We start from the raw sequence: 15,017 nt of genomic DNA on the forward strand, positions 1-15,017 counted from the left end.
ATTGATTGATTGGGTGTTGCTGCCCCTAGGCTCTCTCAGCGGACAAGACAGAGCAAGGGAATATGTGTGCATACACATATTAACATATATTCTGTATCAATATATTGAAATTGATGAGACCACACCGACACATCTAATTCTAACTTAATATCACTGTACTCACCTTGACTGGGATCTGACACCTTGTGGCAGACCATCATCTCCCCCATAAAATATACCCTTCTCACTCCATTGGAACTCTAATGCTCTGCTCTGGGCTCTCCCTCCCCCACACACTGAGCAAACTTCTACCTTGCTTGGTCCCATGTAACTGCCTTAGTAGTTTAGAAAGGGAAGAGAAGAGATTGGAAAAGAGAAGATGAAGAACCAAATATTAATTTTGATTCACAAGTGGCCTCTGAATAATATCTTTTCTACACAAAAGCCATCTGCAGGAGACATTAGGAAAATATGTTTTTTGTTTTTTTTTTCTCTTATGAAGTCACATTTCTCTAAAATTTTCTGGTTTCCTTTAGATTTCATTTTCTCAGCTTATTTGTCCTGGGGTTTGCATTATCCAGGCACATACACATATCTAATACTTTCATTCATTTGTATATCATCTCATGGGATATTTCAGATTTTATTTACTCATTTATTGTTATTGAAAACCTTGTATTTATATTTCTTTACGCCTGTCCTCCAATTTGCTACCCTTATCAATTTTTAAGTTTTTATGCCATAATAGCATAATTTTTGGTCCATTGGATTTGGCAATAGTAGGACCTGGAACATTTTTGTTTTGGAAAATCTGAGCTATAAAATATGTCACTAATTATTGTATCCTTGAAGTAGCAACAAGATTTTCTCACATGAGCTGTTGCAATCGACCTCAGTGGTCAGGGGGAAAAAATAAGAAAAACCTCAAATCAGATTAAGAGGCTATCTGTGCAATAATAATAATAATAAAATGTCAAGGTTACGATTTTCTTTCTCATTTCTTTATTAACTTTTAATATTCCAATTTGCCTTCCAGCTGTAAGACTCATGTATTATTCTAATTTGTTTCTGGTTACAGGATTCATTAAATTTAGCAAACAATTAGGGAACCATCTAACATGTTGGTCATTAAGTCTTTCTTCTGGAAATGTGGTCAAAAATGACAACTTGTATGTAGAGTTTTGTCTGGATAGGGATTCTAGTAGAGTTGTCACCTGGTGGAGCCTAAAATACATAAATCATATTGTTAATCAGTCCAGTCCATGCAAATAATTGGCATTAAATAAATTTTCCTCTTGCTTCAATTTTTTTAGCAAACAGACCTAAAAAGGTTGTGGCCATGGAGATATTTTCATGTTTTCCCCTGGATTCTTTTTCTTTAGAGCCACCAGTAATAATTCCAATCAGGAGCTTTGAGGCCCTGGGTTGCGATATCACTGAAAATATCTAGGATCAAAGCAGTGTCCCAGGCCCACACTTGTCTAGACTCTGCTGAACACCATGGGTCACTAATTCTGCAGAATTCCCAGTGAAGGGCTTTGCAAACATGTGATCACAGGTTAAAAAAATCAAAAAGAATTCTATCTTGATTTCAAGTTTGTTAAATAAAAATGTCTTGAGTTTGGAATTGATTCAGAGTAGTGAAAGTAACCTGTCCATGGTGGGTTTCGTGAAAAGCTTCTTATCACTTTCAAAACTATCGATATGCTTTATCTCCTTCAAATTGTAATCTCCGAAAAAAATATTCGTTCTTTTTACCTTTATCCAGTATAGTCTATCATACTTACGGGCTCTTAGGAAGCTCCTATGAGAACAAATATTCACTGGTGTGGTATTAAAAAAGAGAAGAGAGAAATACTGAAAGAGTTAGACAATATCTACAATTGGAAAATATTAGTCATTGGGCCTTTTCCATATTTGGTGTACAATAAAATAATATTACTTGCTTTCTCTTCTTCTCTTGTAGAAAGAGATAAGAAATTTAGATCTGAGGCTAGAGAGAAGCTTTGGTATTGACTTTTCCCCGTACTACTTAATTTCTTGGGCTAGATAAGAGTAAATATACTTGGAACCATATTTTATTAAACCGAGTCAGTAAAATTGTAAGGACTTTGAAATGGGTAAAACAAAAAGACTAGGTGTCCTGAGTGGCTCACCCATTCACATTTTTTTTCCGCCTTTCATATTTTTATGCTATTTTATAGCTCTATAAGTTATAGAAAACTGATAAGACAAAATATTCTTGTCTACAAAGATGCAAATTAATTGTGCCTAGTGGAATGCAATTAATTAGACCTGCTTTGCATCTATTTGTAAATTAATTTTAATTTTTCTTATTCTCCATATATGCTATGCTCTTTGAATTCTTCTTTGAACTGTGCTCCCTCTATAATTAATAAATTAAATAAAATCTTTGGCACATTTATTTTATATCTGTATGAGAGTCACTATTACATCTTTTAGAAAAATTATCTTGTAAACATTTTGGAAGTTCCACTGCGATGCCCAGTGGCTGATGGCTGAGTAGCCTGAGTAGCCTGTGTTGCTAGAGTGTTGCACCTTGTAGATGACTTCCACTCATGCATTTCTTTTCTGTTCAAGAGGTAAAGTCTCAGGAGCAACAGAATGTTTACTTTGCTAATCCTGTTTTTTCTTTCTTTCTTTCTTTTTTTTTACATATTTTCCTTTTTACTATTTTTGTGTTTTGTTTCTGTTTTTGAAACTTTTATAATCAATAAATTATTCCCCGTTGGTGACAGCGATGATTTGGGATTTGGTTTTATGGCCTAAACTTTGTGATCTCTGTAAATGAATGGATTACAGAGATTTATTTTATCTTGGATGGAAGACAACAGAGAATATGATTTCTTATTATTTTCTTTATTTATCTACTTCTCTATGTGAGCTCAAATTAAGAATCTGGTGTCCACTAAAAAAGATAACAACTTTTTGATATATAGAGTTTTAATTTTTTGTGCTTACTTTTGACTTGTGGCTAAAGTTTAGATCCAAAGCTATAAGCTGTCTATGTGACTGTGTGTGTGCATTTTATGTGTATAGTTTTAGAGATAATATATGTGTGTATATATATGTATATATGTATATATTTTTTTTTTGTTTCTTCTCAGAACTCTTGTATAATCTCAGGACTTACCAAGGACACCAAAGAACTTTAATGCGTGGTGTAACTATCAATATGATAGCCAAAGGTTTTCTACATTTTGTATACGGAATACTTAAAACGTAATAAAAAAAAAACCCTATTCAATCTCTATAGAGAAGTGTGTAGAGGGCAATAATAATTACAGAAGAAGAAATACAGTATATTAACATACATATGAAAAAAGTGTTCATTCCTAATAATGATTAAAAATGCAAATTAAAATGACACCAAATAAATTTGAACTTTAAAAAGAACAATACTTAAAAAGTTTACAAAATAAATAGAACATGGTGAATGGGTAGTCTTACTGCAGGTATATGTAATTGTAAATTGACATGGTGTAACTGCCAAATGATTTGACAATACTTTTCTAAAGTGTTACAAAGTATATGTCTTTTGATTGAGCAATTGCCATTTTAGGAATCCACCTTAAAGAAAAAAAAACCCAGAAACTTGGTTATAGAGAGTTGTTATTTAAAACCAACCTATATGTTTGCCAATGGGAAATTCTTTTATAAATTCTACTTCATAGGATATTATCTACATTATTATACAGTTAGTTTTTTAACTTCAGCAAATGCAACTTGAACTCATTTTTAAAATTGCTGCATACTATTTCACTGTATTGATATACCATAGTTTATTTAACCATTTCCCAGTCATGGACATACAGTTAATATGCAGTTTTTTAACTACTGCAGTGAAAAACGACATCTTTTTAGAACTTCAGAAGCAATATTCATTCAATGAGCACCTATGCAGTGGAACATTAAACACATTCTCGCACTTAATTTTCACAATCTTTTGTAAATATTTATTTTTACAGATTTTACAGATGAGAAAACAAAGTACAGAAGTGCTCAAAAGGCCTAAGTAATCTGACCAAATCACAAAGCCCGTGAGATCTACTGAACTCCAACTCATTGTACCTATTGCCCCTTTGAAACAGCTTTTCCCTGCTTAAGTCCTGGTGGCTATTTCTGACCCCTTGCTACTTGTCCTGTTGTCCTTCCAGCCCCTTTTAAACACTCCTAGGTATTCTAGGCGAGACCTTAGCTCTTCAATTGTCAAGTGGAATTACATTAAAAGACTCAAGCAGGTTTCTGAATATCCTAAACATTATTATTCTACTCCATGCACATGGCCATGTGTGCCTTTTCTGTTGTGAACAAATCCATGAAACTTATCAGATTTTTAAAGTAAGCTGCATTTTCAAAGGTTATGATCCTATCTCCTGGAGAAGCCTTATGTACTTGTGAAATAGTTTTCTGGACTACTAAGTCAAGGTTGTCATTTGTTTGTTTTATTGTGTGTGTGTGTTTTTTTTTTAACTCTTGCTGCACATATTTGAGGCAATATATACTGCTGAGGCCACCATTGTTTATGCTGAAGATAACCTAGTCAGCAATAACCACTTAGACATTGTCAATGTGAGATCTCTTCTCTTGCCAATGGCCTTGATCACTGTTCCCACTGTTGTGTTTCATGTTCCAATATACTTCAATGTCCCTCATCCTGCTCTGGGATTTCAGTGGCTCAGAAAGTAAGCATCTGCTGGGGTGGTGAATGGTTACATAGAAGTCATGAGAGTTGACCACTTGTTCGACTGTTGAGCCCCTGGAGAAATCATGCTCTCTTTGAATTAGAAATAGTCCCTTAACTATGATTTTGCACCTGCAGTGACTCCATGCCTGACTCATGTGTTTTTTAGTACCTGCTTCTTTATCATTAATTATCGGGTCTTTGAAATCATGGAGGAAACAGTTATTTTGCTCTTTTTAAAAATTTTTTCAATTTTTAAATTTTAATTAAATTTATCGGGGTAATGTTTGTTAATAACATTGTATAAGTTTCAGGTGTACAACTTCATAATGCAACATCTGTGTACTTCATTGTTCTCATTCAGCCATTTCACCCAGCTAGAAAACTACCTCCCACTGTTGCCCACACTCCTTGTCCTGAATATGACAAAAAAATTGTGTGAAAAAGTGAACTTGAATTGGGCCTGAGCTCTCTTCCTCAGGTTCCTCCATCCTCATTTCCCTAGGTTCTATTGGTTCCTTTTACCTTTGGCATAAGGTTTGAGTAGGTTGCCCTTCTAATTAGAAGCTTAAAATAGCAATTTTTCTTTGTCACGAATGTATTACTGGGATACGTACTTTTCTTTTTACTGCAGATATTCTGCGTGGATGGTGCTAGGTTATACTCTTTACTACTAAATAATTGTATACATATAATAATTCGAAATTATATATTTCATTTTTTTCTTTTCTGTGCTGCACTTTACATATGAGTTCACACATCGGATGCTTAACGATAATGCGCTTATCTCTGGGGGTCGTTCCATACTACTACATATAAAATTAAAATCAGTTTTCCAGGTCAAGAGGAGGGCAGAACATTTAAATTTTAGGACTTTTAATTCATAAAAGCCAAGCTCTGTTATGTAATTTTTAATGTATTCCTCAAGGCCATTGATTTTAGCAGCAGTTAGTTGAGTAAATACTTAATTTATATGTGGCGGACTTTCAGTTCAGGTATACCAGGTGATTGCCCAGGGGAGAAAATGTTTAAAAGCTTCTTAGCATGTGGGTGTTTTAGGGCTATAATCAACCAAACAGTCAGTAATTTGGGCAGCAAAACCAGAAACTTGGCAAGACCTCAGCTTTACTTAATAACTGTGACTGTGCCACAGTTAAAAAGCTACGTTTACAAGAGGCCTCCGAGGAAAATCCAGGAGCCAAAAAAGTGCTGTTGGTGATTCAGTAAGTGTCTCCTGCTGTATTACTTCAAGTTTGTGCGGTGTTTGAGGGAACACTGTTGGAGACTTTGAAGAAACCATAGCCTTGCTTAAACATATTCTTTTCAGTGTGAGGGTTTTTTGTTTTTGTTTTTGTTGTTGTTGTTGTTGTTTTCATAGCTAATAGAAAATATACCTGGGACCTGTAAAAAGACAGATTGTAAAATTGAAGACCTTCACTGGGAGGGTGGAGCTTTAAGAGATTAAATTTGAACCATCTGCGGAAAGGATGCAGGATGTTATGGGCTTCCATTTTGAGAAGAGCAATTTCAAGACTGCTACTGGCTCCATCTGATTTTAATGCCTGTGTGGCAAGGGAAATTAAGGCCAGTTGATGAAATGTGAGGGAGCATTAAGGAGGCAATTAACACCTTCCCTACTAATAGCAGCAAGTGCTCAGGTTGCTTGGGAGAGACAGGACAGAGAGAATAGCTGTGAGAAGGTACTTCTGAAATCTTCTGCTAAATTAAAACAAACAAACAACTCCCCCAAAACAAAAACATGTATTTTTATTGGCAGTAGTTATTTTTCATTTTAAACCTTGTTCACTTATATATTCTTTTGCTCATAGAAAAAGAAGATAGAGTTTGGCATTTCTTTTCTGTACCTGTATAATAGATTTAAAAAATAATAAAACAATTGCTTTTGTCATTCAGTTATGGACCTAACACATTGCCACTGCTCTGGACACCCAGGGTTAGCACTGCAAAGTTGAGCAAAAAACCCCTGGTGTTAATTCACCTACTCTGGTAAGTTTCAGCTAAAAATAGCTTTAGTTCTACATATGTTTCTGGTACCTAAGATCCTAAAACGTTTTAAAGTTAACCTCAAGAGTTTCCAGAATTATTTTTGGCCCTACTATTCATTTCTTTAGCAAATATTTAATATTCAATTTATTCATTCCACAGATGTTTACTGAGCACCTGCCATATGCTAGCTTTGGACATGCAGCGGTAAAATGACCAGAAAGAGTTTCTGCCTCGCGTTTCGGTTTGTTTTACAAGTCTTTGTCACGTATATTGTTTCATTTGCGCCTCTGGATGAATCTACCTGACAAAGTGATTTTTGATAAGGCAGTGATAGTAGGAATGGATACTGTGGATCTAAAATGATCCAAATAAGTGAGAGAAAAGTAGCAGCAATTTATCAGCAGAAAGCATCCAGTGCAGTCTGCGGCGCGACTGTAGAGATGCCAGAAGTCTTTGGTATATGGTCTGTATTTTCTAGTCAGTTTGTGCATACGCAGAAATGTGTAATTTAAACTACTTAAAATTAAGACGGTCAAATTAAAATTTATTTCAGAGGAACGAAGTGTGATTACTTTATGGACATACAGTAAAGTGAAGCAACACCTAATAAAATATGACTGTGTCAAAGTAGTGGATATCAAATCCAGCTACTCTTTAGGATCTCTTGGGGGAGGCATTAAAACACAGATTCCTGGGCCTTACCACAGTCAGACTCAGTTTGAGTATCTAGGGGTGGAGCCCCGGGCTCATAAGATTGGCTACTGTGAGGAGAGAAGGAGGGAAATGCTTTACTGAATTGACAGAACTGTTCCTACTCAAGCCATAGAGGGTCGGATGTTGATAATGAACTCCTGGATAATATTTTACATCCCAAAGTAATACATTGTTATGTTTGAACAGTTGTGATTTTCAGAAAGACGAGTCTGGATCAAGGGCTTCTGTCGTGCAGTGAGGAGTACTGATATATAAAAGGAAAAAAACACATTCTGCTAAATCGGTGCACAATCTACAGTGTCCATGCATTTCAAGTTCTGTGACACTCAGGATGAATCCAGAGTGTTTATCCCATAACAGCATCGTTTGTTTCGCTAATTTCCTACGTCTAATAGAAACCACATCATCTCTAAGATCTTACAACATGCTTTTTTTGTTTGCTTGTCTTGTCATCAGCCATTTATCAAGCAATTATGTTCAAGATGTACTCCAATAGACAGTAAACAAAATAGCAAAAAGGACACTCTGTCCTATCGAATTTCATACAATTGATTTTCTTTTTTATACCAATAAAATTTAGCCAGCAGAGAAATAACATCATCTCTTTTCAAAATGGTTTATACATTTTCATACTTAGAAATTTCGATTCTAAGTCACGACACAAATGGTACTGATTCTCATTGAACTATGCAGAATGGCAAAAATTCATTTGGTTTGGCTTCCATAGTTGTACTTCAATTTCTCCTCAAAATTTCTCTGCTATTACCCTCCTTCCTGCACCTTGGTCCCAACCCTGGTTGCTCATTAAAATCACCTGGGGAGCTTTTGAAAAGTAAGATGCCCAGGCCTTCAACCCAGACCAATTCAACCTGAATCTCTGGAGATGAGGTTAGGCTTCATATATTCTAAAGATTCCTGGGTGATTCTGATATCAGGCCCTAGTTCTAGTCCTCTTTTTCTTGAATTACTGTTATGCGCTCTTATAGGTCCTCTCCCTTGCCATGCAGCCCTATGCTCTGTGTTTCCTTTATGTGTGATGTTCCTTCCTACTAGAATACCCGTTCGGCTCCAGTCCCTCTGTCCTCACCATAACCACTCTTCAAAATTCAGTTCAGATGCTAACTCCTCCATTAACTCATTTTTTTAATGCCTCAGGTCAAAAGTAAATGCTTTCTCCTCTGAATTCTTGTAGAGTGTTTTCCATCTTCTCAGGTCACTTTCTAGATTGTCACTTCTATGCATATTATATTTACTTACCCACTCACCCACCAATTAACCTGTAAGCTTGTTAGGGCAAAAGAAACCCACCTTTCTGATTCACTTATTATACCTCGTAGTGTTCAATAGGTGCTCAGTAAACATCAAATGAGGAAGGGAGGGTTGAATAAAAGAATGAAGAGGCAACAGATGCATAGACACCCATCCAGCTCACCTTTTTCTCTACACTCCTCCATTCTCCCCATCCTCTCTTGTTTCTGAAGGTGATGGTAAAATAAGATCTCTCACTTTTTCTAGATAGATATGTATTCTATAAATTTAGTCTTTATCAGAATAATAAGGTAGTTGAAATATTAAAAACATCAATGCAGAAGCTTGCTAACTATGGCAGGACCTCTAGTTCTAGTCCTCTTTGTTGTTCACTTGAAGTACTGTTATGCTCTCGTCTTCTCTAGTTTTTCCTCTCTAGTCTGTCCTAATCTACACCCTCTCATGTCCTTAAAACATAACTTCCATCCTGTTATTTCCCTGCACAAGAGCCTTGGCATGTTTCTAGATTTCCTATCAAGTTCAGTCCGAGATCTTCATCAGTCCTGTATTCAAGGCTTTTCATGATTTTTTCCACACGTAATTCCCACTCCACGCCTCCAAAACAATGCAGCAGCCAAACTGAACTGTTTAGGTACTCCTTTGTCTGTTTACACTCTTCAACCTTATCTTTGCTAGTAGGGTTTCTTCCTGTAATTGCCTGCTTCTTTGTCTCTATGTGTTCAATTTCTAATCATTCTTCAAGTCTAGTTAAAAGATCACCTCGTCTATTATCACCTAACATTATTCTCAATACTATTCCCTTATTGTCCCCTCTCCACTGGTTCCTGCCACAGATCATAAGCCATTTCTTCTTCCACTGAATTCCCAAAGCATTTCTCTTTTGTGACATATAGATAGCTTTCTGCTTTATAGTGTAGATATGTTTTTTACATGCTTGTTTCCTTAAAAATAGTATAAATATTGAAAGGGCAAGGGTTGATTTGAAGTCTCGCTCATCTTTACATGCCCTATGGCATCTTATAATATTTAAGTTTAAGCTCCATTGCCAGATTCTACTAATAATAAACTATGTGACCTTGAGCAAGTCATTTAACCCGTTTGAATAATTTGTTCATAAATCAAAAATATGTCCTAATTCAACAGTCTTAATTTGAGAACTGCAAAAGAAGACTTGAAAATACATACCAAAATATAGACTTCTGCATGACCTCTACAAAACTTAAAATTATGACTGCAGTAGTTTCCACTGATGAATTCCTGCAACTTTTTTTCTGAGTTACTTGGATCAATGTAGAGTGGGGTGAACATACCCTTTCTGACTATCATTGCTCATCAGGTATCAGTGACATAATCCATTCCTCAATTTTTAATTAGTGTAGCATTATTCTTATGTGTTTAGAGGGAATCGTTTGTGCAATCATTTATTCCATGAATATTGATTGAATATCTATTAACCAGAATTTTTTTCGTAGATGATGGGCTCTCACATTAAGTGAATGAAAGAGGGAAGGAGAAAACAGCTAGTGTAAACTATTCTACACAATTTTTCTCTCTCATTAGTAGATTGTGAAGGTTTTAGACCACCTATGTTATGCAAAGACTCAAAGCAAACTCTCCCATGGTTAATGTTTTCTAAAAGCAAAAGAAAAATGCCTATTTTTTAATTTGTCCAGATAACATAGGGGAGTGAGTGCAAAGTGTTTCCACGCAATCCTTCTAAAGATAATACACTGGAAACATCTTGGTGGGTGTGAATCACTCAAACAAGCATTCTTCACTCAAAAATAGAAACCTGCCTTATTTGTTCCAGATGTTATACAGCTGCAGGGAAGTTAAAGTCAGTGGTCCTTTTTTCAATGCAACCAAACTCTTATTGCATTTGGAATTTCTTAACCAATGAGCACATATTCCTTGTTGTAAGACCTGCACAGTTTTCTTTTTGCCACTGTAACCATTCACAAACAAGTATGTTTCATGGGAACCATACTTCAGAATTAATGAGTCTACATCTGTTCTGTACGAAAGAAACACATCCTGTTTATCACTGTTTCCATCTTTCATTTATCTCGTTCTCTTTAATTTGAAGCATAAAATATTTCAAAGAGAATACTTGAAGGAAAGGAAAAGGAGAGTTGAGTTATACTGTTCTTATAATATTTTAGAGCTTTTTAACTCAAGTTATAAGAAGGTGATTACCTTAGGAAGAATTTCAAGCAAAATTACCAAGAAAAAAATTGAGTATAAAAATGTAATTCTTATCATTTTGCATTAGTGATTTAAAAAAACTCGATATTTTAGCTTATTTCTTGATTCTCCTGTAGGTCTGTAAAAGATGCTATGTGGATGCATAAAATATAAAAGGATCATGGCTCTTTGAAGAAGGTAAATAAATTATGTAAGGGATGTACATGATAATTTTATATCTAACTATAAAAATTAAAATATATGTGTTATATTTTGTTTGAGAACATTCAAGAACACTTATGTTTCAGAACAGAGTGCCAGATCTCTTGAGATTATTGTCTTTTTATGGAGCAAATTTTCTCAAATTGTGTTTTATGGATAATCTATCTCAGAATCACATTGGCTGCTTATGAAACTATGTACTTCTGGGCCTAGCTGAGTCAAAGTTGCTGTGAATTAGACCTGGGGCTGTAGAGGGACTCTGGAGATAGAAAATGACAAGACTCATCTTCCACTTGTGAACATTAAAGCCAAGTGAGGTTAGATGAATTTCTCAAGGTCATACTGCCAGTTAATAGTAAAGTAAGACATAGAATTTCATTTATTGATGCTGAGGCCAATATTATTTTCCCGTAAGTGGGTTATTAATTTTTATCTTCAATAGATAAAATTTAAATAACATTTAAAAAACTGTAAATATCCAAATACTGTCAAGTATCCTACCTGATAATTCTTTACTCTTATCACTAATTAACTAAATCCTTGTTCTTTCTCAAAGATTTGAAAATACCCTTCCTTCAGACTCATTATGAATCTTTTAAATTATAATCAAAATCTTCCAGAAAAAAAAAACCAAAATGTTACATTCCATGAATTGTTGACTAAATCTTTGAAATTTTATGGTTGATTATTTTGGAAGTGAGTGTTTTAGTTAAAGTTATTTGAACTACGTTCATGTAACAGTTTGCATTCAATAATCATTCCACAAAGACTATAAAAGCCATAATTCATGGCATACATTCTGGAAGTATGTATATGCCATTAGTTAAAATAGAGCCCTAAAATAATTTAAGTGTAATGTCATTCAAAACCAATTCAAAAATTTGTTTCACACATCTTAATGAAACTATTAATAATTTTATATCTTTTCTTACATATATAGTTTAGCTTTCTAAAAGGAAAATACTTTGTAAATGCTGTTTATTAAGATTTCTGTACTTTGCCCTAACTGATAACATTTTGACACCCATTTATGATAAGAGGCAATACTAGAGAGAAGGTGTGCTGATAAACTTCCTTGGTATTCATAAATTTATAATAAATATGACCCTAAAGATTTTCAGGTCTAGTCCTTCATTTTGCTAATGAGAAAACTGAAACAAACAAACAAACAAAAGAGTAGTATTCTTTTGAAGGAGATAGTATTGTGTTAGAAACCACTACCCAAACCTCTCTTCTTCCTTTCTTAGAACTCCTGTTTTCAGCTGATCATGTGGCCATCTGAATAAGGACACATTTCCCAGTCTTCCATGTAGCTAGATATGGCCATCTGACCAAGCTCTTGTTATGGAGCACATGCGAATGTTTGTGTGGCAGCTTTTGGGAAACTCCCTTACAAGGCAGTGGACGCATGTCCTTTGCACCCTCTGAGTTCTCTCCATGAATTCTGTTTGGGACTTGGTTATTTTGGTTGGAGATCTATTTTGACCTATGAGGATGAGGACCAACCTGGCTCAGATGACTGACACCATCTAAACTCACACATGGGAAAGAAAGAGCTTCCTCTGTGTAAGTCACTGATTTGGGGTTTCTGATATATCTAATTACAGATGACAATCCATTTCTTGCTACAAAATTTTATTCATTCATTCTCTGAGCACATGGATATTGAGCACTTTTTATTAACTATATTAAGAACTGTAGTGAGTGGATATGAAACAAAATAATTTTATTTTCGGTTTTAAATTTCTAAAAAGTTTTGGAAAAGATTTTAGAACCAGACTCTCCTTTTTCTTTAGTCTATCCTCACCCCGATCCTATTTCTTTCATTATGAAAGAATGTTTTTCTTGACTTTGGATTTTAGACTGATTCTGTCATGTAATTAACACATTTTTCAAAAGTTCAAAAAAGAAGCTCAAGCAACTCAAGAACCTATGACTTTAAGTAAAGTTTTAACCTCTACCACCAAACATATGACAAGTCATGACTAAAAATCATGATGCAAAATGAAGTCTTTGAAATGTGTAAGATATTAACATTTATCTTTGAAATAATTCAAAATATTATAGGACATGTCTTTAAAATATTCAAATAAAATGTATTTTCTAAGTTAACACTTAATACACTAAAGGCCATACTGTTTTCAGTGTTATTTACATGTAAAAAGTGATATTAGAATTCTAAATACATATGTGAGGTGAGAATCTCCCTTTCTTAAATGACTCATGTCCCCATTTAGAGCAAAAAGAGACTGGAGATCCCAGGATGAGAGCACACAAATGCATGACCCACTGCCTCCCTAATCTAATTCTGCTCGTAGGCATAGAGAAGGGTTCCCATTTGTGAGTTCTATTTAAATTCCACCAAAACTCTTCCATATTGATTTCTATTAATTTATTAAGTTTTGGGGTTTTGTAAGAATAATACATGCTTGAAGTTTCAACATAGTTTTTCAATTCTAGATATAAAAACTTAAGGCTATCCAATATTTAATAGATTTTTTGAATAATAGTACAAATACAGCAAGATTTGGTGATAAATATAAAAGCAGACTTACCTTTGGGTCCACGTTGAGAATTTTTCTGTCTCTTTTGTATTTGAAAAGTAAGCCTTCTGGATTATCAGCGATCACTTGATAATTGGGAGTTGAATTCCAAACAGCAATATGATTGTCCCAGTTGTAATAGCTATAAAAATAAACACTTGTTAAGAATTGATATGTATAATACATTAAATTGACAAATATATTTCAAAAAATACTTGGAGAAGTTCAATTTCAAGATAAATGGATCAGGTCATGCCTGTATAAACATGTAGAACACATGTGTGCTTAAGATTCTTGCAGAAGAGATTAGAGTGGGTTATTCTTGGTGGGTTATCATTTACATATTTCTCAAATCAGATACATATTTATGGATATTTTGTGTGATTTTCTGGTTTGGACATTCTAGGACCTAGGGCCTATTCCAGTATTATATTCCCAGGAAGTCAAGAAGAATTTAAAGCTATTTCTTTCAGCTCAGACTCATCAAGGTATTAAGAGTATTCAAGATATTAAGAGATTGTTTACCAGAAGCAATGGCAGCCTAAGTCATCTCTTTTCATTCAAAACAAATTAATTCATTTCTTACAAGCTCTATTTTCCAATAATATATTTCCCAGGAAGTGAGGAAACAATCTGCATCTGATAGGTTACATTGGCAGATGTGATGTAATGTATTCTATCACACTCATGTGTAGCTACTTCCATTTCATAGACAAGACAAGTAGACTAGGGGAGGTCAACTAGCATAGTTAAGGCCCTGCAACTAATATGTCATAAAACTAATATTTCAATTCAGATCTGTATGTTTCAAAGTATATGCATTCGTGTTCTTTCAATTGTTCAACATTGCCTGCAGTTTATCCTTTTTCTTTCGTTAGTCTACGGAAACTTCCTATTGATGTTATGTTTTAGACCTACTTGTCAAAATGAATATAATACTGTCATATGAGTTGGAATAATTCTCAATATACTTATTTTATATACCTCCTTTCTGCTAACACATTTCTAATATCATTTTAATATGTTCAAATATTAACAAATTTCCAATATGTCTAATACTATCTGATTTCTGGATTGTTTTTCCCTCTATAACTCCCTTTATTCATTTTGAAAGAGATTTTATTTATTAAATTCGCTCTGAATTATACTGTTTTCTGTGGCATCAACTTTTGTGCTATAACCTGAAAATGCAATGTTTACCCTCAAAAATTTCAATACTCAGAAAGACTGATTACACAGATCATATGTTTATATCACTGGAGGACACATTAGTGAGAACTATTTCTTTCTCTTCCCCCATTACTCTTTTCATGTCCAAAGCATAGGAGTGCCTGCCCTTTCTGAGGCACCAGGTTAGGAAAAGTGATTTTCCAACCATATTGGTTTGTTTAGTC

The 15,017-nt window shown here is 34.5% G+C and overlaps 1 protein-coding gene across 2 annotated transcripts in view; it reads right to left on the reverse strand.

Annotated features, from left to right (window-relative positions):
• Positions 1-964: 964 nt before the first annotated feature.
• The window catches only part of CFAP299 (cilia and flagella associated protein 299), a 503,911-nt gene continuing 489,858 nt past the window's right edge, over positions 965-15,017 (reverse strand). The window contains exons 5-6 of one of the 2 annotated variants that reach the window (XM_006907617.1): positions 13,636-13,765; positions 965-1,203 (exon numbers count right to left, since the gene is read on the reverse strand). In XM_006907617.1, coding sequence (XP_006907679.1) covers positions 1,108-1,203; positions 13,636-13,765 — 226 coding nt within the window. In that variant the 3' untranslated portion in view covers positions 965-1,107. The remainder of the gene's footprint in view (positions 1,204-13,635; positions 13,766-15,017) is intronic. The other variant, XM_006907616.1, reaches the window with a different exon arrangement.

This window comes from Pteropus alecto, unplaced genomic scaffold (assembly GCF_000325575.1).
Source record: "Pteropus alecto unplaced genomic scaffold, ASM32557v1 scaffold161, whole genome shotgun sequence".
NCBI lineage: Eukaryota > Metazoa > Chordata > Mammalia > Chiroptera > Pteropodidae > Pteropus > Pteropus alecto.